This window comes from Narcine bancroftii, chromosome 13 (genome assembly GCF_036971445.1).
Source record: "Narcine bancroftii isolate sNarBan1 chromosome 13, sNarBan1.hap1, whole genome shotgun sequence".
In the NCBI taxonomy this organism is placed as follows: domain Eukaryota; kingdom Metazoa; phylum Chordata; class Chondrichthyes; order Torpediniformes; family Narcinidae; genus Narcine; species Narcine bancroftii.
The window spans coordinates 17,004,528-17,029,992 of record NC_091481.1 but is presented as its reverse complement, the minus strand read 5'-3'; the positions used below and the strand labels follow the sequence as shown (position 1 = coordinate 17,029,992).

The following is a 25,465-nucleotide window of genomic DNA, read 5'->3' as shown; positions in this document are numbered from 1 at the left end:
CTCCAGTTGCCTCCGACATCCCAAAGACACACTGACGGGTTAATCAGCAGCTGGATATGACCCCATGATGGAGCTGAATGCCAAAAGAAAGGTAAACAGAGCTGATGAATGAGTGGAAGTGGAAGGGACTCAGGCAATGGGATTGCCCTCCTGCGAACTAGTACCTGGTGGTCAAAAAAGCCTCCTGTGTTGAGGTAGAGAATTATGAAAAGAATAAAGTCCACCACCCTTTTCATGTGTGCATGCATACTGTAACGAAGGGTCATTGCAGTTGGCATATTTTCAAAACGTGAAATTAGGTGTTTTCCTTTAAAAAGTCGTAAATGTTTCAGAGGAATCTCTAAGTGGGTTTTCTGTTAGAATATGTAAGTCTGAAAACTGTTTGTGTAATTACTAGCTGTTTTCCACTTGGCCAAGGCTGACGAACTCTTGGCTGATGTGACTGAGGCCAGCTGTTTGGAACAGTGCTGGAGTAATCTTTCAACACAATTCATTTTTTAAAAAAAGAGCCTTTCGTCTGAAATCTCCAGTACATCATAGGATAAAAATTCAACAACTCCACCCAACCTTTAGCCTATTTTTTCTGATATATTTTTTTCTTTTGCTTTTTTTTTCACCATATGTGACATTTGCCCCACCCACAACTGTTTTCAAGCTTCACTTACTCTAGAACAGGGGCGGTCAACCTTTTAATTTTTAATTTAGACATACAACACAGTATTAGGGCATTTTGGCCCTGTACTGGTGGTGGTGGGGCGGGGTGGGGGGGGCGGAGGGGTGTAGGTTAATTGGGCGGAACAGACTTGTGAGTGGAAATGACCTGTTAACGTACTGTCTGTCTAAATAAAATATTAAAAGGTTGGCAACCCCTGCCCTAGAATATGTAACGTGCCCAGAGATTGATAGCTTATCACTGGTCAACCAAGCTAACTAGCTGCTTTAAATGACACCTCAGATTCCGATACATTTCTTTGAGGATAACTCAACAGACATAGGGACAAGGGATAAGGGAATGAAAATGGACTTGCCGCATGTGAGATGAATGGATCAAATAGTGTGACTGAAGGATAGCTGGAGCATCATAATGAAAGAAAAAGCAATGTGTATGGTATTTTTAACCACCTTCTGTCAGCCACTACCAGGAAGGCCCTTGAAACCATAGTCACTATTGGTGTATCAGAGAAAAACGAGAACAGTTAACATAGTGGTTAGTGCAATATTGTTACTTGGTTTAAACCAGCACTGTCTATAAGGAATTTGAACCTTCTCCCTGCGTCTGTGTGTGTTTCCTTCGTGTGCTCCACTTTCCTCCCACTCTTCAAAATGTTTGTCAGTCAATTTGATGTAATTGGGCGGCACTGGCTCATGGACTAGAAGGGCCAGTTACCGTGCTGTATGTCTAAATTTAGCTTAAAATTTAAATTTAAAATTATTGGGAACAGGGCCGCCAATTTACACACAAGTTCCTGCACACTGCAGATGTTAATGGTAGCATAATCTAATTCACGAATGCTAAATGAGGAAGGAATGTTCATCAGAGAAAAGCCAGGCACCCACTGAGCTGCCTATGCTCTGGCATACGGCCACAGATGTGAATGGTGCCCTTTGGTGATGTCCCAAAGAAAGACAGAGAAGGCTAAGTCAACCCAATCCTACTCTTCAGAGAGTCCAAGAGTGATTAGTTCACAGAAATGTCCTGGCAAAAGAACAAGGATGGGACCAATTTACCAGCCCCTCAGGAGAAAGAGGCATTGAAATAATATCACACAATCAAATTCTTTAATCTCAACCCTATGAATCAGAAAAATAAATTTAATATAGGGTGAAAATGTTTCACTGTTTCCATAGATTTCTGTGATTACTGCAAGTTGTTTATTTATGAAGTTTTATTGGTAATTGCATCTACCCTGTGTGTTACTATTCTTTAACCCAGCAGCTTAATCTAATCACAGGGCATTGTTTTTTTTAATAGATGATCCACTTCAGTCTAGTGACAGGTCATTCCTAAACCTGTAGCCACCTGCCTGTTACCAAGCCATGAGTTCAGTGTTTTAACATAAATATAACAATAATTGAAAATGAGAACCAGGTGTAACATCTCTATTCAACTATTTAGTCTTTGTTGGATGAAGACTGGCTGCCGACGCTGCTGAATACAAATCACCAGGAAAATCACTGCAGACTTACACTATAAATAAACAAAAGGATCGATTTGCGAAGCACAAGCCCAAAGATCCCAGAAATCCACCTCAGAAGGTATCTAACATTTCTGGTTGGATGCTTGCCCAGGTTAGCCCTTTATTTGCACCAAATCAGACGAGACGCGCAATTCATCCAACCATCAGATGGTTTGCCGGACTTGCCCTTGAACGGGATGGATTGCCCTTGTAACAGAGCACTGGTATGGTGGTTTGAAATATTGCAGACCACCAAGAACAATCAAGTTTTGTGAGCTTGTTTTTCAGTTTTAAAATAAAATGTTGGAGCAAAGACATAAAGGGGTCACTGATAAATGTTACTGCATGTGCTGCTATCTGCATGTACACAAGAACATTCGAAATAGGAGCAGGAGGAGGCCATCCGGCCCATTGATCCTGCTCCACCATTCAGTGAGATCATGGCTGATCTGATGGTCGGCTCATCTCCACCGACCAGCCTTTTCCCCATATCCCTTACTTCCCCTACTATGTAAAAATCTATCCAACCTTGTCTTAAATATATTTATTGAGGTTGCCTCCACTGTTTCAATGGGTTACGAATTCCACAGATTCACCACCCTCTGGGAAAAGCAGTTCCCCCTCATCTCCATCCTAGATCTACTCCCTTGAATCTTGAGGCCATGTCGCCTACTTCTGGTCTCCCCCACCAATGAAAACAACTTGCATACAAAGAGAATGTGAACATCCCAGAGTAATGTAGAATACTCTTTTCAAGATTCAAATGATCATCATGTAATAAAAACAGTGTCATATTGCACGAAGTAAAACCACAAAGCTGGACAAACTCAGCAGGTCAGGCAGTGTCCTTTATATAGCCAAGGTAAAAATATGTAACCAACATTTCTGGCTTGAGCCCTTCATCAAGGTGCGGAAAAATGCCAGCAGGCATCTGATGTGTTCGCAAAGGCAGGAGGTGATAGGTGGAGCAGGGTGGGAGGGGACAGCAGCGAGCAAGTGTAGGAGGGATGGCTGGGTGAATAGAGGGGGAAGGGAGGGGGGGGGGAGAGGAGAGCAGGTTAGCAGAAACTGGAAAAGCCAATGTTAATGTAATTTGGCTGGAGAGTGCCCAAACAAAAAATCAGGTTCCTCCACTTTACAGGTGGTCTTGGTGGGATAATACATAAGACCATTGGCAAGCATGTGAAGCGTATTTTACAGTCAGAGAAAGAGAAGCAAAAGGTAGTTCTGCCCAGTGTCTCTGTGTGTCCATGGGTTCGCCCCAGCACTCACGCAGCCACATAGAGTTCAGTCCAAACCATGGCAACCCGAGCTCCAGATCTAAATCTCAGATACGATTAGGAACCCTTCAGTGCCCTCAGCTCCCTCTCACGTCCCGGTTCTGATTCCTGGTACGAGCCAGTTTCAACCCAATCTCCAGCAGTCCGCAGCCTGTTGCAAGTCCCTTGACCGCAGTTGCCAGCAGCCCACAGTCTACATGGGTTCCTCTCCTCAAGTCACCAGCATCCCAGCACCTGTATGGCTCCTTCATCCGCAAAACCCTTCACTGGTCTATCGCCGAGGCACCGTCCTGAGGGTCATCTCTGCTCCTCCTTCTCATACGGGGTTTGGTCTCCCCATTTTCTGGTGTCTTGCACCAGTCCTCCTCTTCTCCAGAGTCTGCAACCCCTCGTGGCTACTGCCAATCACAAGCCCCGCCATCTTGGGTCCAGACCCTAGAACTACTGTCAAAGTCTCTATGATGCTGATGGCAGTCAGACTGGGCGGTTGGACGCCATGGGAGCGCTGTGTCTCTGCTCTCCGTGGGTTCGCGGCAGCGCTGCTGTTACATCGGCTCCAGCAGCACCGCCATTTTTTTCTTCCCTTGTCCTACATTTAGCCTTGCTTAGCCTTGCCAGGCCCCCTCAACAATCTTTCTCCAACTTAAGTGTTAGTTGCTGCTCCTTCTCTGCCCACTGATGACCTCTTCACCCAACCTTGCAATCCAGCGCCCCAGCCTACTGACATCTCCCATCAGTTGCATATTTATCCAGATCAAACGAATAAGTTAATCTCCTTAACCTCCCTCCTAACTTTGTCGAAGAGTCATGGGGGAGAGGGGGGGGGGCGTTGGCAGGGATCAGTTACTGGCCTTTACCTGGTTCATTCTTATCCCAAGTGAAAATTGACTGACATGTTTTAGATAAAATATTCTTGTGCTGTGGCTCTCAATATTACAAACATCTGTTTGTTGTCTCATTTTTATACCATTTCCCCCTATCAAGTGTCTCTCTTCAGCTGATCAAAGAGAATCCTGGTGCCCAGGAGCAAGCCTTTTGTTTCCTGGTCTGACAGCCTGAAGCTGGAGGAACGATTCGTGTGTCTCCTCCTCCTGAAGATGTTTCCTTTGATTTGGTCAGTCACCGAATCCAACAGCCTAAACTGAACTGAGAAAATGAAAGTGCCAAGTTTGTTGGAGAACTGATAGCTGGACATTGAGAGCAGCAACTAGAAACTTTGTAAAGGTAATTACAAACCCAAAGAAATCCCAGTGTCCAACTCAAACTTTGTCAGTACACTTTCAAATACAGAACTGTTTTATTCAGATGTCAAAGACGTTGAACTTTAACAGGGACAGATATACAATATAATTCCACAGCTTCAAAATTCCGATTGGTTCCATGAAATGTTTCAGGAAATGGAAACAAGTCTGGTCCATTTCTGACGAGAATCACTCTCATCCATTCACAATTCATTGGTGGTATGTTAAAAACATTTTCTACAAAGGCTGGGACTATTTGCTAAACTTCCGAACCCCCCCCCTCCCCCATTCTGTTATGTAAGGTAGGATGATCATTCTGAATAACTTCCACAAGCCCACATCTTGCTAGAGATTTATGAAGCCTGTCGGTCTGAGAAGGAGAATTATAAATGTATCAACCTTGCTCGCTGAGAATGTGAATACATTGCAGCTGGATTTTGTACATAATTAATTAGATGTTTCTCTTTACTCATTTCTCTCTGGAGTTTCATTCCAACTCTAAGTACTTGTTTAAAGATAGTGTTTTTAAATACAGTACTTATGTTGATTTGTTTGAGTATTTTAGAGCAAATGTGATGTAATCTGTGAAGAGTTGAGAAATGTTAAGACTGTGTCAGTGAGAGGGACTGGAATTAATGTGCTCCATTGAAACAACAGTTTTGCTTGAGTCCTTATAATTACTCTATGAGTATATTGATGTTAATTATCATCCTTGCAAGGAAAGGACCAGTCATTTCTTTCAGCCAGATCTTCTGAGAATGTGAGCAAATAAATGAAGGTCTGGTCACAGAATAATTGTAGCATCAGTGTGGAGCTCTGAGTTCAGTCCCAACCATTACTGAATGAATGTAGGAACTTCTTCAGTCTGAAGTTCTTCAGTCAGTCCATTTCTCATCACCCACTTTACCATTCATGGTAGCACAAAGTATCAGACTGTGGACTCTTAAAGGTTAGTTGAATGGGGAAGAAAAACATCCAACTCCAACCTAAGTCTCAATGTGGGCAAGACGAAGGGGATGATCGTGGACCAGGAACATCCACCCTCCACTACACATCAACAACCGTAGGTGTATCTAGCAGGTGGGGCAGAGAACGGGCGCCACTTGCAGAGGGGCCGTGTCTGTCCTCACCTTACCAACCCAATATCCAAGACCCTAGCCCAATAATTAATCTCCATCCTGGACTGCCACGCTGCACTTCCGGGGCTCACTCGAGCACCCTGAAGCATTGATCCCAGCCTGCTTCTCCTCGGGCCACTTCAGGGCCGTTCCAGCATGCAAGCGGCACTTGGCTGCGGCTCAATATGGGGTCAATGGGAAAAAAATGGCCATCTTCCCTACCCATAATCCCCCATACAGCTGGAACCACCTGGCAGTACCAGCCAGGGAAATGCAGATTGGTTCCAGTTGCATGGGGATTATGGGTAGTGAAGACAGCCATTTTATCCATTGAGCCCCTGGAACCAACAAGCAGCCCCTAAGGCCAGAGCAACAGGGTGAAGTGCCGGACGCCAGGTGGCCAGCAGGGCAGCCTGACAGCAGGTGGCTGGCGTGGCTGTCACAGCCCGCCCCGGCCGCCTGCTGATGGCTCTGCCAGCCACCCCCTGCCCTGACTGCCCCCCGGCCCTCCCTTGATGGCCCTGCTGGCCACCTGCTGACAGCTCTACCAACAACAAACTGAACAAAGTAGTTCAAAGTATAGAATAACATCTGAACTAAATATGTTATTTCATAGAATTACAATGTCTATCCACAACCTGTGTGTGTGGTGGCAGTTTTTGTGCGTTTTTTAATAACGGAGGCGCCACATGACCTAGATAGGCCACTGTCAACAACTCTGTAGTAGAGAGAGCAGAGGGTACCAAGTTCCTTGGAGTTCACTTAATTAGTAACCTATTGTGGACACTCAACACCTCCTCTTCTTGACAGGAAGGCGCAATAGCGATTGCACTTCCTGAGAAGACTGAAGTGGCCAAGGCTACTGGCCACCATCAAGTCAATCTTCTACAAGAGCTCTATCCAGAGCATCCTGGCCAACTGCATCACTGTGTGGATTAGTTGCTGCAGAGAAATAGATCGGAGGTCAACCACAGGACCACATATCGACATAATCTACAAGGATCATTGTCTGAAGAGGGCGTGCAAAATCATTGCGGACCCCTTCCACCCTGCTTACAGCATCTTTCAGCTGCTCCTGTCAGGGAAGAGATACAGGAGGGTCATAGCCACCAGGCTGAGGAACAGCTTCTTCCCACGGGCAAACAGAATACTGAACGACCAGAGGAACTGCTGTCACATTAACCACCTAAGACTCTCATATTCGTGAAACAATATTTATTTATTGGTATAGATTAATACTTGTCCTGCATATGTATTGTTTGTCTGTATGTGTGTTATGTCTGGCTGTGTGTCCACAAGTTTTGCACCCGAGTACCAGAAAACACTGTTTTGTTGGGTTGTACTTGTACAATCAGATGACAATAAATAAACTTGACTTAAATTTATGCTAAGTCACATTAGGTGATATTACATCAATGTTTCCAAAGAGGAGGATTTTTTTTAAAAAGATGATCTGATGGGAGAAAAAAGAGATAGAGGCAGAGAGGTTTTAATGAGTGGAATATTGTATGGCTGGAATTGAGTGACAAAGTGGAGGGTTTTTGCATGGGTTTCAAAACAGGTAAAAATTTTAAAATGGAAGAGTTTCTATAGGTCAGTGTGCAAATTTACAGAACAGAGGGAGAAAAGCTAACTAGACATCCACATTGCTGATGGGGAGGGGTTGAAGAGAATGGATGGGGTCGTTATTAACTCCTGTTATTTTCATGATACAGGTAAAAGTGTAAAAAGAGTGAAAAATGACAAATGTGATATCCTTGTTCATAAAGCATACGACTGCAGGTCAGTTAGTTTAACTTTGGTGATAGGACAATAGAATGATCTGATCAAAACCTTGAGGTTCAGAGGGACTTGGGATATATTATGCTTGCCTCTTTCCATTTGGTGCAGGATCAGCGGCAATATTGCTTGACATTTAGACGTAACCCTAAAAGAAAGCAATCAATTTCTCCAGAGTGGAGTGTCCCTGCTGCAAGTTTTGTCAAAGCTCAAATCTTAGCCAAATGTCGTGGAATAGTATGCCAAGTTGGTGAAAAGAGCATTCAACATCAACCAAACCACATCACTTTTTCCATTCTGTCTGCAGGGACAGGTCTGCTCCAGAGTTGAAGGTCAACAGCTTGTCCATTAGAACTTCAAATATGCTTTGCCTCCTGGTCAATGTAATGTTGCTGATATGTATTAGTAAAATGTCATACTCTGATCTTGTAGACTCATGAGATGTGAAGTTTAACTTAAAACTTGCAATTTCAAACAATGTGAACTGGGAGGGGCTGGAACATGTTCCATTTAATAAAAGTAGGTTAGCCTTTGAGGATAATGCTAATAACTTTTCCATACACTTAAGACTGAACTTTGGTTTGCAAATTGCCTTCAAAATGCAACCAAGAATCCACGTCTGACATTTAAGTAACAACATTTTGTTTTATAATATTCAGCAAATAGTTGAGCAATGTGGTGTGTTTAAATATAATCGCAACTTAAATTTCAAGTTTTATTGATTTCTAAGCATTCTTGTTCCTCAAAAATAAAAATACAGACAGTCCTTCAGTTACGTCAGGCTTCCTTTCTTAAAAATTGTTCATAAGCTGATGTTTCTGCTGGTCAGAAACAAACTATTTCAATAAGGGTCGATTAATACTTATTGTCATTCCCAGTGTAGTTACCACGGTACAGAATCAGAATTTCCAGCATTTAATGATCGGTTTTGATGGCCTTCAAGTATCAATGCATGTTACGTTGTTAGATGTCACTAGAAGAGATTTGTTTTGTCAGTTTCAAAAACAAATCTCTTACTTGCCTCCTGCTGTGAACCACCAGCTGTTTTCCAAAAGACAATATATCTATCTGATTACTGGAAGAAAGTTGCATGTAAATAGTATTTTTTTAAGACTAGTTGTCTTTTGAATTAACTGGTTGCCATACTTCCTCCATAATCCCTCAAGATGTTTGCATTTCAGTAACTGGCTTTCCTGAGTGAAAAATACTTCAAGACTTTCTGAGAGAATTTGCATGGTCAGATTTCTGTAAGTCAAGTCTTCCATAACTTGGGGAGCCCCTGAAATCAACAAGCATTAGTTAATCTCCAGTGAACAGCGGTCTCAATAATGTTTTCAATAAAAGCTGGAGATTCCCTGTTGCCATCGTGATTAGAATAAGAATTTATTGTCAAGAAATTCGGTGTTTTGTGCCACCATCAGAGTGCAAACATTCATATTAAAACCACCTTATAACATTACTATTAACAAAAAAAATTGTCGTGCATGAAAAGTCAGACAGTGCCTTTGGTTCATTGATTATTCAGGAATCTGATGGCAGCGGCGAATAAGCTGTCCTCGTGCCGCCAAGAGCTCGTCTTTAGGCTGCTGTACCTTTTCCCCGATGGTAGGTGGTGGGGGTCCTTGAGGATAGAGGCTGCTTTTTTAAGACACCACCTCATGCAGATGTCCTCATTGGAGTGAAGTCTAGTCCCTGTGAGTTAACAACCCTCTGGTGTTTATTCTTGTCCTGAGAGTTAGCGCCTCTGTACCAGGTAATGATGCAACCAGCCAGAATGCTGGCTGTGGAAATTTTTGAGAGTTTTTGGTGAAATTCCAAATCTCCTCAGACACCTCTGGCGAGCCTTCTTCGTTATTGCATCAACATAGAGGCTCCAGGACAGATCCTCAGAGATGTTGACACCCAGGAATTTGAAGTTCTTGACCTTCTCCACTACTGAGCTCTTGATGAGGACTGGGTCGTGTTCACGACATCCTTCTGAAATCCACAATATTTTCTTTGGTTTTGTTGACATTGAGCGCAATGTTGTTGTCGTTACGCCATTCGACGAGCTGTTCTATCTCCCTCCTGTACACTTCCTCATTGCTGTTTGTGATTCTGCTAACAACTGTGGTGTCATCAGCAGATTTGTAGATGGCTTTGGAATTGTGCCCGGCCCCACAGTCATAGGCGTATAATGAGTAGAGCAGTGGGCTAAGCAAATATCCTTAGGATGCACCTGTGTTGATAATCAGTGAGGAGCAAATGTTGCTTCCAACTCGTTCTGACTGTGATCTTCTAATGAGAAAGCCAAGGATCCATTTGGCCTAGAGTTTGTAGCTTCTTGACCAGCACTGAGAGAATAGTGGTATTGAAGGCCGAGCTGTAGTCGATGAAGAGCAGCCATAAGTATGAATTGCTGTCTTCGAGGTGATCCAGAGTTGAATGGAGAGCCAGCAATATTGCATCTGCTATGGAGCGATTATGACGATAGGCAAATTGCAGTGGGTCCAGGTCTTTACTTAGGTACGTGTTAATTCTGGCCATGACCAACTTCTCAAAGCATTTAATCATTTAATGTGCAGTAAAAGTTAGTGCTACTGGGTCTGGGCAATAGTCATGAGGCAACTCACACTCCTCGGGTGGAAACAGTATAAAGAAAATGATAATAGTGAAAAGAAAATGAGTTAATAGGGATGATTTGGAGAGTAGCCTTGTGTAAACCTTATGTTTACTGGTTACCTGTTGTAATTCCAGTGGATTAAAAAAATACTGACAGGACCCCAATGGAAACTGTATCTTCCACTCAAGTAAATACAAGAGACTCAAAGAAACTTTGTGGAATTTCCTGAGAAAATTCCTTCAGGAGGTTTTTGAGATGGAGATGGTGAAGTAAAATGGTTTCATGTCAGAAAGCATGATGGGGATTTTGCTGATTGAATTTCAGCTAATGGAGTGAATGGTGCTCCAAAAAGAAGTGATGTTATGTCAGAGCACTGAAACGGGTACTATAGAATAAATTAGTGAAGGGTTTGAAGAAGTTGCTGAGAATCTTGAATTAATTTTATTGATGTATAAAATACAAAAGAACCTATTCGGGGGAAGGTGGTGATGTAAAGAGTTGTATGTTGTTGTGAGTTACTGCTTTGCATTGGGCAGATTTGTAAAGCACTGAGCTGCATTGAACTAATAATTGATTTTAGAGCGTAAAGCCAATGTAGATGAGTGGCAAAACAGGGTGTGAAAGGTTGCATATCTGTCCATGGCCTTTTGCACTATCTCACTCTGACCATCCGCAGACTGGAGGATCAACACCATATCTTCCGTCGGGGCATTTTCCAGCCAGATGGCATTAACAATAATTACTTTGCTTTCTACTACACCTCCTCATCTTTTCTTCCCCCTCTCCTGTCTTTCCAGTTCTCCCCTCCCTTCCCCCTTACCCATCCCACCATCCCTCCTCCCCCTCATTGCTGCTGTCCCCTCCCTCCCCTCATCCACCTATCATCTCCTGCCTTTGCCACCCCTCCCCTCCCCTCCCCTCCCCCCCCCCCACGCTTTTTGTTTGGACACTTGCCGCCATTCTCTCATACCCTGTTGAAGGGTCAGGCCCGAAACGTTGGTTATGTATTCCAGCCTTTGCTACATAAAGGGCATGGTTTGATCTGCTGAGCATCTCCAGCATTTTAGGTGTAAAAGGTTGCCATGGCGGTGTTGCCAGAAGGTTAATGGCCAGGATAATGAAAGCTGGAAATGAGTAGTGGGATCTGGGAGTAAATTTTGCAAACATTGGCCTGAAGACATTGCACCTCATCCAAAGCTTCAGGTTGGGCCAGGTGGAAAGCATTGCATCGTCCCTGAAAATGAAGAGATGGAGCCCAAGCAGTTCTGGTGTAACCCTGCCATGCAACTGCTTTTCATTTTAACTCATCCTATTTAATTTTACTTCATTACAAATGATCCAGAAACATAGTCAACTAATCACCCTACCTGGTTTTCTTCTGTAGACCTGAAGGCCACTCGTACATCTCAGTATTACAGACTATCGTTGAATCCTTTGGATTATAGAATCCTACTAATGGATGAAGACCAAGACCGTCTGTATATCGGCTGTAAAGATAATATTCTGTCTCTCAATGTAAACAACATCAACCAGCGTCCTCTTTCTGTAAGTTTCATTTCCTGAGGTTTTATTTGGATGATGACATTGGCCTCTAATTCATATGTAATGATCAGGTTTCCATCTGCTCTTTGATGGAATGCTGTTGCAACCAAACATTGTATAGACCACCTAGTAACGTGCCCAGCCCTATTGGTCTTCGGAGTTGTGACAAGAAAGCTTTATCTCGCATTTTTCGTAAGGTTTAAGTGCAGTCAAACCAAGTAATTCAGAAGCAGCTGTGAAGAGATTCCGATCTACAATCATGTCTGCAAATCCAAGATTAAAAATGTAATTATCTTCTATATAAACTGAAAATAAAAAAAACTGATGTACATAACCCAAAGATAGTCAATTCTAACAGCAGTGCATGTCGCCATTACATTTATTACAGTATAAGTTCTAAAATCAAGGATTAATTCGGTCCAGATTTTCTGGATTCTTGGGCTGTACCTTTAAAATTCAAATTTATGGACAATAAACAGGTAAATTATGATAGTTTATTACCAAAACATTTTTATATAAAATACAAAGTGCAAAAAGCAAATAAATAAACATTCTTACATTTCCGTGACTTCCACGTGGTCACTTGTTGCCGCTGGGCATTTGTGGCACTTATGCACACACCCACACTGAAGCCGAGCGTTTTTGAGAGGTCCAGATTCTTGGGTGGTCCGGATTTCAGCTGAGAAATTTGGAAAAGTCTGAATTCTCGGGTGGTCCGGATTTCTGGCATCCGGATTTTTGGACTTTTACTGTATACTGCAAACAGATTCTCTCCTGATCACCTTTTACCAATTGGCTTGTTCCTCTTACAATGCTTTCATTTTCACAAGACGGAAACAGTTTACAATCGACGAACTGGGGAGTTAGATCCGCATTGATTGCAATACTTATTTATTGAGTCCTGAACTGTTTTAATTGTGTGTTGAAGTCTTGCAATACCTTTCATCAGGTTCACTGGCCAGCATCAAGCAGTAAAGTGGATGAATGCAAAATGGCTGGCAAGGATCCAAATGTAAGTAGCAAATGTTTAGATTCTCCATGTGGTGGTGAATATTTTATTTTTGACAGACATGGATTTACTTAGAATTACAACATGGAATTGGCTCATTTAGCTTAACCAGTCCATGTCAATATTTGTACTCCACATGAGCAGTAATTCTAATCCTGTGTGTCCATTCCTATATTTTATTATTCCACTTTCCTTCAATGGCCTATCATATGCTTAAAGTCAGCATGATCTCTACTTCAGTCACTAAATCTAGTAATGAATTGCACTGTCTCTCAACCTTCTGTGTAAATATATTTCCCCTGCTCCATTCCTTAAATCTCATCTATTTAACCTTATACATAATAGTCTTTCCCTTGTTCTACACTCCTCAACCAAGGAGCAATCATGTTCAGTTCAAATGTTCTATCTGTTCTATCTGTTCTCAATTTAAAACAGATCGGTCAAATTACCTGTGTGCTGCTTTGTTCCAATGAAAATGGGCCCAGTTTTTCTGACCTTTTTCATATTGTATCATTCCAGCATCACCCTAACCAATATATTCTATGCCCTCATAATTCATTAACCTCTTTAGTCCATTGTAGAATGCTGCCCAAATGATCTTGATAAGATTTGATGTAGGTTCCCCACAACATATTCCTTTTCATTTTCCTTGGCTCTTGACATTGAACACTGCATTCACTTGGATGTTTTGTTTTACTATCCTTACCCGCTGGAGAACCTGTGGCTGCCTCTTATGAACTGAACTCTGCAAATCCCTGTGCTCCCTCTCACATCATTGCAGCAGATGTTAAGTTGGCTAGCCTGAAACTACCTTAGATCAATCCGCAAAGGCCACTCTCCAAACTTTTGTCATATTTCTGTTCTCCATGGAAACATCTGCCTTTTCTTTCCCCATTTCCCTTGGGGTCCTTACATTTGTTTGATCTCACCTCTTTCAGGGAAACTAACATCTCTTGTATTTCTTTCAATGCATTTCAATCCATTTTCTGGACTTAGCTCTTCCCCAGATTTGTTCTATTTGCAAACACTGAAACAAAACACCTGTTAAATATTATTAATAAATATGACTTGGCAAAGAGATTGGATGTGTGGCTCACCTGAAGTGATAACAAGTGTGCAATGAAGTTGCCCCCCTCTCACCCCCCAGTAACTTCCTCACTACTGAGTTAAGCTCACCAAACTGTATCTCCCTAGCAGTCCATCTTAAGCAAAGGCATGACATTAACCACCCTCCAGAATCCTGGTATCTCACTCGTGGATATTGGCGCCTGATGCAAATATTTCTTCCAGGTTCCCACCAATTTCTTCAAGTTTCCCAGGAATACAATTGGTCACGTCCTTGGGGAATTATCCACCTTAATATGCTATAAAAAAAACCACTAACACCTCCTCTTTTGTGATGCCAGTATATAGGAAAATGGCACAGTGCTGCCATTGGTGTGGACCCGTGGAGAGCAGGGTCACAGCACTCCCACGGGGTCTGACCACCCAGAACGACTGCCATCAGCTCTGTACAGACTTTAAATGGCCTGATAATGGAGTCGACGGTGGTTTTATTTGAAAATCCCGTGACCACGGGGTCTGGCCTAAGATGGTGGCGGCTATGATTAGTTACGTGGGGTTGCAGAATCCAGGGAAGCAGAGGACTGGCACAGGGCACCAGAAAACAGGGAGACCACATTTCCCCCTCCACCCCTCCTCATTTGAGAAAGAGTAACAGAGAAGACAATTCACGGGATGGTGACCACTAAGGGGTTCTGCAGCGGAATAACACGCAGGCGGCAGGTGTTGGCTTCTCAAGGCGAGGAGCCCATGCTGGCGACTGCAGCCGAGGGGTTCACACTGGGCTGCAGACTGCTGGGACTGGCTGAAGGGGTACCAGGTATTGGAATTGGAATGTGAGAGGGAGCCGAGGGGGTGGAAGGGTTCCTGAGGTTCGGATATGGAGTTTAGCCTGCTGACGATTTGGGAATGCAGGAGGGCACTGGATGGACAACACATGGTGACTGGGGGCACTCTCTTTTGCTTCTTTCTCTGATTGTAAGAGGAGCTTCAGGAAATTTCTGCTGATGGCGAATATGTCAACGGCAGACGAAAACAAGTTCCGTGTAATATTGAACAATAAATTGAATGTGGAACCTTGCAAGATTAGCCAAAACATATTTTCTTTGAATCATATGTAACTTGTTGATTTCTTGTTTATGACTAACCTTATTATTTGCCTCTGTACATTTTTTTCAGAATGGTTGCGGTAATTTTGTTCGGGTCATTCAAGTTTATAACCGGACTCATCTCTTTGTTTGTGGAAGTGGTGCATTTAGCCCCGTCTGTACATACATCAATAGAGGTCGCAGATCTGAGGTTCGTGTAAAACCACGGATACAGTGAGCATTATATTACATGTACAGATAGCTGCTTTGAATCTGGAACTGTCCGAAGGAATACTGCATTCTAATCCATGCAATTAATGCTGTTGATTCAATTTCCTGTATATTTCCAGTAGTTCTGAAGGACTTTCATTGTCTTGCTTTCCAAAAATATCTCAAAAAATTCAAGTAAATAATTATTGAATTGTAAAGTTGCTGCTTGATATATGAGAGAGCTATTTGCTGACACGGTGCAATATATTCAAGAATTTGAGGGTTATAAGAGAAATTGATAGTTTGAGAAAAAGTACATAAAATGTGAATTTTGCTCATCTTGCTTTTAAATTATATCTAAAGTCATAGGATCACAGTTCTGCAGTGTCGTATCCATGCTGACCATGATACTTTTGTTTATGCATATTTGGCCTGCAGCCTTCTATGTCTTGGTAATTCAAGTACTTTTTCAGAAGCTTCTTAAATTTTGACGTCTCCAACATCTCCTCTCATAGTTTGTTCTGTGTGGGGGGAAAAGTGCCTGCAGATCCCCTCTAAGCAACCAACCTCTCTGCTTATGTCTATGTTTTAGACACTTCCACCATGGGGAGAAGAGTCTGATCACCTACCCTATCAATCCCCCTCATAATTTTCCATACCTCCATTGGGTTACCCTCGGCCTCCTCCACTCCAGGGAAAACAAGCCCAGCCTCTCCTTAGAACTGAAATCCTCCAATCCAGGCAATATCCTGGTGAATCCCTGCTACGCCCACTCCAGCTTAATTACATTCTTCCTGTAGAATGGTGACTGGAACTGCACACAATACTTCAGTTGTGGCCTGGATGTATGTTTCATAAAGTTGTAACAGTATGACCCTGCTCTTCTAGTCTCTGCCATATATGATGGAGCAAGCATCCCATGTGCGATCGTCACCACCCGATGCTATGATGCCTCTTTCAGGGATCTTTATCCCCGAGGTCGCTCTGTTCAGGACCCAGCTGTTTTCTCATAGATGTACCCTTAATTGCCCTGCCAAAATGCATCACTTTTGATCTGTCAAAATTAAATTCTATGTGCTGATGCTCCACCCCATTTTCCAGCCAATCAATTTCATGCTGCCATCTAAGACAATTCTCGTTGCTCTCTTCAGCACCACAAGATTTTTTTTTTAATTTTTTTTCTCACTGTGAACCCTATCAATCAAAATACATACAAACATTTCCCTCTTAAATATACACAGTGGCATTTTCTCCCCTTTTTCTCCCCCCTACCTTCCCTCCTGCCTTCCCACCCCCCTCCAAACCCATTAAACGTTCAACATATACAATAAAACCATTAAACAATGTCATCACACAATGAAAATCAACAAGAAAATTGTGTCATCTACTTTTACACACTGGATCAAGTCATTTTGCCTTCTTATCATTTTAGGGGGTAGAGGTCGAGGCAAGCCCTCTGTTATGTTCCATGTACGGTTCCCAAATTTGTTCAAATAATATGACTTTATTTTTTAAATTTTATGTTATTTTTTTCAATGGAATACATTTATTCATTTCTATGTACCATTGCTGTACTCTCAGGCACTCTTCTGATTTCCAAGTTGACATTATACATTTTTTTTGCTACAGCTAAGGCTATCATAATAAATCTTTTTTGCGCTTCATCCAGTTTGAGGCCTAATTCTTTACTTCTTATATTACTTAGAAGAAAGATCTCTGGATTTTTTGTCATCTGCAAACTAATTTATCATATCTACTACATTCACATCCAAAATCAAGGGTCTCAGTATTGATTCTTGTGGTACTTCACAAAACTAGCCATCTACCCCCACCTTCTTCCTTTTGTTACCAAGTGAATTTTAGATCCAGTTTGTCTGCTTCCCTTGAATCCCATTGGCTGTAGCCTGTTGGCCAAGGTTATCCTCCAAACCTTGTCAAAGGCCTTTCTGAAGTCCATGCAGACAACATCTACCGCACTACCCTCATCAATATACTTAGTTAACTCTTCAAAAAATCCAATTAAATTAGTGAGGCAGGATCTCACAAAAGCAAAGCCATGCTCTCCATCCCTGATCATCCTTCCCTTTCCAAGAATAAAAACGTCCTGTTCCTTAGAATCTATTCTAATAATATCTCTGTCGCTGGTGGAAAACTCATGGTCTGCAGATACCTGCTTTATTCCTGCTGCCTTTCTTGAATAAAGAACCACATTTTCTGTATTCCAGATATCTGACACCTCGCCTAAGGCTAATAAAGATGTAAAGGTTGATGAGGGTCTGACCTCCCTTATCTGGGTGTGAGGAAGAGAAGATTTAGATGGTTGAATACAGTAGGTCAGCAGAACATTGTAAGCCAAAGGGCTGTACTATGTTGTAATGTTCTGTGTAGCCAGGGATATATCCACCTTTATGTGCTCATGCCTCCTAATGCCACGTCTTTTTGCTGCTAACATGGTGTTGAATATCTCTGACCCTCTCCCTGAAATCTCCATCCACCATGTCTTTCTCCATGGTGAATACAGATGAGAAATATTAATTTAAGACTGCCCCTACTCCCTGCCACGATGCACAGATGGATTACTTGGTCTCTTTGGGGATCCTTTCTCTTGTTACCATCTTGCTCCTAATTTATTTACAAAATGCCTTGGGATTCTCCTTAACCTTATCTGTCAGTGATATTTTATGCCCTCTTTGTCCGGCTAATTTATTTTAAAAGAACTCTTCGACACTTTTAAAGGGTCTCTCCTGTGTTTGTCCACTGCACTCGCCATATGTCTCCTTTATTTTCTCATTGTCTCTTTTCATCCAAGCTCCTCTTCCCTGTCACCTTTCAGAGACTAACTTATCGAATGTAATACAAAGAATGTGAAAAGAATCCCTTCCTCATACACCAATAGAATTTACAAGCATTATTCAAGGAAATACCAGCTGTGCTAAGTACAAACTTTCAATTTATTCAGTTGATTTAAATTATCTTTTTTCTTCCTTGCGGTGGTACTTCAGCACATTGGGTTTTGGCTTTTTAACCATACAACCCATGGCTCATTCAGACTATGTAGTGCTACTGATTGCGCAAGAGGGCAATTGTCCATTAATGCATGCGTAGGATTCACTTGAAGTTTCTTATCATTTATTCGTTGCCTATCCTTTCACGCTGTTGTTCCAACTGAGAAAGGAAATAGCAAATTTTGCAATGCCAGACCTGTCTTAGATTATTTAGTAGGACGTGGAAACATAAAACATTTGGTCCAAAAGATAAAAATGACATTTTTATTTACTTAGAGCTGGCTATCTAGACAAATGGTACATTCAAAAACCAAAATCACACAAAAGATAATGGTAAAGAGATGGAGTGCCAGGCGCCTTGAGGTCAAATTCCAAGAGATATTTTATTGAAGAAGCCGTAACAGCAGGGATGAGCAATGAAAATTAGCAAGTGATTTGCAGTGTTCTGGGTTGCAGGCCTCCAGCCCCGAACTGGAAAGCTTTTAGATAATTATGTTGAGCCGATGGAAATGATATGACACCAATTTGGTAAAAATTGCACCAAGTTTCAGAGTTTCCAGAAATAGATAGATCAAGAGAGATGTTGCTTTTGTTCTTATCCCTCATGATATTTTTTAAATACAGCACGCTGACAGGCCATTTCGGCCCATGAGTCCGTGCTGCCCAATTTACACCCAATTAACCTACATCCCTGGTAAATTTCGAACAGCGGTAGGAAACAGGAGCTCCCAGGGAAAGCCCATGCAGACACGTACAAGCTCCTTACAGACAGCGCGGGATTCGAACCCCGTCCAGAACGCTGGCACACTGTAAGGGTCTTGGCGCTAACTGCTACGCCAACCATGAGGCCCTATCTGTCCCTCAAATTTTATTTCATCACTAATAATACCTACTTTGCCACACTGGATTTTGCCACAGAGAAAAAAAAATCTCCTTATCCTCCCCTAAGAAGATAAAGGTGGGTTTTGTTAACTTCATTCCTTATATAGCTGGACTTTGAAGCAGCGAACCTGTAAGCAAGCATCAAATGCCACAAGCCCATCCCTTTTGAATTCAAATACAGGGGCTAATTTTCTGGCATGGTAGAAAATGATCTGCTTGCATACAACATTATATGTTTATTTACCTTCCTGAATCTCATAGTAATTAAGAGGAGATTGCACATGTCTTAACTTGTAAGGTAATGAATTGCCTCCCTTGTTCCATCTTATTTTTCAGGATCAAATATTTACGATAGAATCAAAAAATGAATCGGGAAAAGGTCGCTGCTCATTTAACCCTCAGGTTGACACAGTATCCTTTATGATCAGTGAGTGGATTAGAGAGAGTAAAGAAACAATTTTTTTCCCAAAACACTACAATTCAACTATGTTTATAAACATGTTACTTTCTCCTCAGATGAAGAATTATTTTCAGGAGTGTACATTGACTTCATGGGCACAGATGCGGCAATATTCCGCAGTCTATCCAAAAGAAATAGTATAAGGACAGACCAGCACAATTCCAAGTGGTTAAGTGGTAGGTATCATTTGACACAAATTAGACATGGAAAATGATGGATAGGTTTAATTGTGCCTAATGGCTCTGACCCAATGGAAAATGACTTGCAATTTTTGCATATAAACTTAGTTTTGTTTGGTTTGACTTTTCACATTACTGCAATGGATACAGAAACACAATCAAGAAGATTTCTCAAAGGGAAACATAAAATTCTGCAGACACTGTGATTGTAGTGAAAACACTCAGGAAAGCTGGAGGAACTCAGCTGGTCTCGCAGTGTCCATGGGAGGTAAAGATAATATATTCAAGGAAGAAGGGCTCAGTCCCGAAACATCAGTAATATGTCTTTTCCTCCTATGGACACTGCGTGATTGGCTGACTTCCTCCAGCATTTACTCTGTGTTTTTACAAGAATTTTTCTCCACTTGTTTTTTTTTAATTTTTAATTTTTCACTCTATGACCCATATTAACCAAAATACACACAAACATTTCCCTCTTGAATAGACACAGTCTCATTTTTTCTCCTTTTTCCCCCTCCCTTCCCTCCCTCCTTCCCACCCCCCTCCAAACCCATTAAATGTTCAATATATACAATACATTAAACCCATTGTCATCACACAATGAAAATCAGCAAGAAAATTGTGTCTTCGACTTTTACACACTGGGTCAGTTCATTTCATCTTCTCATTCTATCATTTTAGGGGGTGGAGGTCCGCGGTAGGCCCTCTCTGTGGTGTTCCACGTACGGTTCCCAAATTTGTTCGAATAATGTGACTTTATTTTTTAAATTATATGTTATTTTTTTCTAATGGAATACACTTAATCATTTCTATGTACCATTGCTGTATTCTCAGGCTCTCTTCTGATTTTCAGGTTGACATTATATATTTTTTTGCTGCAGCTAAGGCTATCATAATAAATCTTTTTTTGTGCTCCATCCAAATCGGGTCCAAGTTCTTTACTTCTTATATTACTTAGAAGATCTCTGGGTTTTTTTGGTATGTTGCTTTTTGTGATTTTATTTAATACCTGATTTAGATCTTCCCAAAACTTTTCCACTTTCTCACATGCCCAAATTGCACGTACTGTTGTTCCCGTTTCCTTCTTACAGTGAAAACATCTATCTGATACTGTTGGTTCCCATTTATTTAACTTTTGGGGTGTGATATATAGCCTGTGTAACCAATTATATTGTATTATGTGTAACCTCGAGAATTTTTCTCCACTTGTTCACAGAACAAAATATTACCTGGAGAGTAGGAATACTACTTGGTTAAAGTTAAGTTTGGTTTAAGAAGTGAACCTGAGGTTACATTGTGAAGAAGAAACCCTGGATGACTGTGAACTTAGTGCAATGTTGCTTCTTGTGTACTTGCTTCTGATGAATGGACTATTTTGATCACTGCAATATTTGTCATTAAACATTTCTGCTAACTCATTCACTCTTCTCACATTTGTAGATGCAAGCCCAATGTCAGTTAAAATATTACAACAATATTGAAATCTTTCAAATTATTTACAGGACCTCCTGCACAGATGTACACAGATATTTCCATGCAGAAGCAGGCCATTCAGCCCAACTAGGCTCTGTTGATGTTACAGCCACAGACAAGCCTTCCCCCACACCACCCCCACCCCCGCAAGATGTTCATCTCATCCTGTCAGTGTTTCCCTCTTCTTTTTTCCTGCATTTATTCCTGCCATTTTCCCTGAAACGCACTTACACTTTTCCCACCTCATTAATCCAAGTCATTGAGAGAAGCTCATTTTTCGAAGGATTTAAATGTTCAATAAAATCTCATTTCTGAATTATGTCTTTAAGTTAATCTTCTATTTACTGCTGTGCCTGTCTGTTGTTAGAGCCTGTATTCGTGGATGCGCAATTCATTCCTGATGGCACAGATCCAAATGATGCCAAGCTGTATTTCTTCCTCCGGGAGAAGGTGACAGATGGGAATGGTAATACCAGGCAAATTCACTCCAGGATTGCCAGAATATGTCCTGTAAGTGAAGCACTGTAGATTTAACCCTCATTAAGTGGAATATTTTGTGTTAACACCTGACGGCTTGATTGGCTACTCAATAGGTGAAGTTCATTTTGTTCTGAAAACAAATTGTAAACCAGATTTCATTTTTTCAATTGAAATGAATTCAAGTTGAAACAACACAGCTCCATTAAAGCTAGCTTTTTTAAAAATGTAAATGACTCATTTACATAGAGACTTGAAAGATGCAAGTTTTAATAATGAAGTGTGATGCACAAATATTCCATAGCATCCAATTGCAGTAAAGAAACTTGTCAAGTGGAGGAGAGATTTGGAATAGTTATTATTCAGAAGTTCTGTTCAATTATTTCTGAGCATCTGTGGGTACTAATGAAGAAAGTTCCACTGAGGTTAAATAAATTGGAAGAACTTCCTCTTTTAGGTAAGGGTGAACCAAACCTGCATGGCAGGTGCAGTCTCACCAAAATTGCTGTAAAGCATCTTTATTCCTGTATTTAAATCCTTATTTACCAGTTGTACCTTCAGTGACAATATAAGGATAACTTAGACTCTTTGAAAATCAATATTGTCCAGTCCTTCGCCGTTTTAAAAACTACTCTGCATTTCTGTAAACCTGGATAGCTTCACTTTTTTTTTCTACATTATGTTACACCTGTCTTATTCCTGCCCAATCTCTCAGTTGGAATATATTCCTTTTTGCCCAATTTATATCCCCACCCTCTGCTCACAATCGAACCTAGTTTTGTATCATCTGCCGACTGAGAAATCGGACATTTGGTCTCCAGAACCAATCCATTGATGTGAATTGTTAACAACCCCAAGTTTTAGGCCCTGCATTGCTTCTGTTATGAGCCCAGAGGACCCCAAAACCCACCAGCAATAGATATGCACCAAGACAAATGGTTACTTAAATAAAAGTTGCTTTTAATTATCTTTTAACATGAAAACAGGATCAAACTTTAATTTATTACTATTAACTTAACTAACCTAACTTAACCCCCTTCTAATTCTAAGCGCACGTGCATGTAATGTGTATGAAATTTTAGAAAAATTCTTTGATTCACAGTCCATCTCACTTTTCATTCCTCCAAGTTCTCTGGTTGCAGGCAATTCTTATACTGTGCACAGAATTTAACATTTATGAAGTTCACCAGGCTTTGATGGTTGAAAGGTAAATGGTTACCGCTCAGGAAGGTTCTTGTTCGTTTTCAGAGAGAGATTTGTTGTTCCTGGACACAAACTGATCACTTTTAATCAGTCGCTTCAGTGTCTTGCTGAAGAAACTTGCCCCATCAGGGTTTTCCAGTTGATAACCTCTTTTCTTCAGGTCATCACAGAGATCGCTCTGTTTCTTTTATTTCAAGTGAAACATCAGGCAGCCAATTTTCTCCTCTTGAATGGACCACAAGGGCTTTAACCAGGCTGAACTAACCCATGGGTCTCATAACCCATCTTCCAAATGGGGTTTTTCCATAAGCTTACCAGCTGTTCCAGTCCCAGATGTTGCGGCTGACTGTAAAACTGCAAAACTGATCTCTCTCTTTCTCTCTCAGAGAAAAGGCTGTTTGACTCTCTCTCTGCTTGTAAAAACCACATGACCCTCTTAGAACAGCAAGCTGCACTCCAGACGGGCTGCGGCTCTGAACTACTCCTCCAATCTCTTTCATATGTTGCTTTTCAAAACAACAATCCATTAGTGAAGTCTCTTGGGCCCTCTCTAAAGTTTTTGCAAAGGCCCCCAGAGACCCCTGTCTGGCTTGAGCAGAGCTCCAGTATTTTAAATGAGATCTGATTTGAAGTGTCTGTATATAACCTACACTAAAAAAACCTGCCCCAATTTATCTCCCAAAAACATATCTATATACAATACAAACACAACATAATCTGTCACACTTCAGTATTTCTACTTTTCATCTGATAACCAGTTGTCAAAGGCAAGAGTTGCACTTGGCCCTCTCCAACAAACCATGTGGCCACCTTTATGTTCACCATGTCCTGTCTCTGCATTCTTCAGAATGGAGAAGTCAACCTTCCAGCTGCAGGGGTCACTGGCCAAGTTCTCCAGTTACTTGTTTACCCAACCAATGACTGGTCAGCCACCAGTCTGCCCAGATTGGGTTTCCACTCCACCTTCTCTCCTCCCCATAAAACATTGGTGCTCGTGTTTCTACCGCAGGAAAGAGAGATATCTGCAAAGGAGCAGTCCGAGTCTCAGATCCATTGCAACTTCTTAATGCAAAAGAAAATATAAAAAGGTGCACATATGCTGCAGTTTGCATTAAAATAAATATGTATTATTTCAGACATTTTACCAACAGAAGTATGAAGTATTTCTAAATCAGCGAGGGTCCTGTTTCTATGTCATATAGATGTTGTATTATGAACATGAGGCACTGGACATGGAACTTGTAAATCCATTTTCATCTGATAGATGTTTCAAGTCTTCCGCCACTGCATATTTATAATATGCCTTTTATTGTCTAGAATGACATAGGAGGTCAGCGCAGTCTTGTTAAGAAATGGACAACATTCCTAAAAGCTCGTTTGGTATGTTCTGTGATAGATGATGATGGCACAGAAACTCACTTTGATGAACTGCGTAAGTGAACAATTTTATAAACTGATTTCATGTTTGACAGGTTTTATTACTAAATTTACTGCAGCATTTCTTTAGTGGAGTTCTAATGAGAGAAATAGAGTTGGCTAAATTCGGGCGATGTCTGCTGTCCAGACATATCTTGTGCCGGAACAGGTTAGTGATGACAGCAGTTGAGAACTCAGGATAAGTCATTACTGTCCATCTTGTTCCTCAATTGCTTCTTTCCGAAAATAGCTCCCAGTTCCCTTGTAAATCTGTTGTAATATTCTCCTGTGCATTTTCATCCATTGAGTAGTTAGTAGATAACCTTACCTGCCAAACATTTCTTTAAGGGCATGTCAGAAACCAAAGGAAAATCTTACTTGGCTGTAATCAGCTTATTTCTGAGAACTGCTGGTAACCTTTACAGTTTCACCATGTCTGCTGGTGACCTTTACAGTTTTCATATTTCAGGACAGAGAATCAGACAGGATGCACCCATTATTTCAGGTCTGATGAGTAAATCCCTAAAACAACTTAAATGCAAGATTTTTACTTGCAATCATCACCCTTTGTTCAATCAGTCCTGTGAGAAACAGAAGTACCTTCACAGAAATTGCTTGAGACAAAAATTGAGAACAAAGAACATTTATTGTACAAAAATGCAAAGTTGGGTGCTTCCCCTTACCCTGGGAATACACACACACACACTGGGGCTCACCCAACTTTTATGCAGTTTATTTCAGTATAGAAGTACCCTCCCCCTTACATTCTTCTGCCTCCTGGATGAGTTTGGCGCAATCCTGTCTGCCTAAGTGCTGTTTCTGTGAACTTGGAGGACCAGGGGGTATCCTGTCGGGTCCCATCATGTCATTGTCCTTATTCTCAAACCTGCCTTTGTCCTTATTCACACCTTCCCGACCCTCAGGGCTTACTAACTTCTTATATGCAGAACTTGCTAATTCTGTCTAAGGCTAATACTAATTACATATGTAGAACTTGCTGACTCTCTTGAAGGCTTAGAAGACCCTTATCTTATTCAGACTTTAACTTTACTTCCTAACATTCTATTATCTACCCTTATCCTATTCATACTGGCTTTATTCATTACACATATATCCATACTAGCTTTCTTCATCTCTCATATTTTTATATTAGTTTTACTCATCTCTCACAGTCCTGTCAACTTAGACATATCTGGGCTGAAACTACAACTTTAGTAAGGCTGCACTTGGAATACTGTGTGCCATTCTGTTCGTTCCATTAC

The 25,465-nt window shown here is 41.4% G+C and overlaps 1 protein-coding gene across 13 annotated transcripts in view; it reads left to right on the top strand.

The window, feature by feature from the left end:
• The window catches only part of sema3c (sema domain, immunoglobulin domain (Ig), short basic domain, secreted, (semaphorin) 3C), a 270,171-nt gene that overhangs the window by 222,725 nt on the left and 21,981 nt on the right, over positions 1-25,465 (top strand). For 11 of the 13 annotated variants that reach the window (XM_069908944.1, XM_069908945.1, XM_069908943.1 and 8 more), the window contains 7 exons: positions 11,582-11,742; positions 12,689-12,751; positions 14,990-15,109; positions 19,332-19,422; positions 19,512-19,631; positions 21,475-21,617; positions 24,105-24,219. In XM_069908944.1, the coding sequence (XP_069765045.1) occupies positions 11,582-11,742; positions 12,689-12,751; positions 14,990-15,109; positions 19,332-19,422; positions 19,512-19,631; positions 21,475-21,617; positions 24,105-24,219 (813 nt within the window). Of the gene's footprint in view, positions 1-2,116; positions 2,257-4,441; positions 4,682-11,581; positions 11,743-12,688; positions 12,752-14,989; positions 15,110-19,331; positions 19,423-19,511; positions 19,632-21,474; positions 21,618-24,104; positions 24,220-25,465 lie in introns of all 13 variants that reach the window. The other 2 variants (XM_069908953.1, XM_069908954.1) reach the window with 2 other exon arrangements.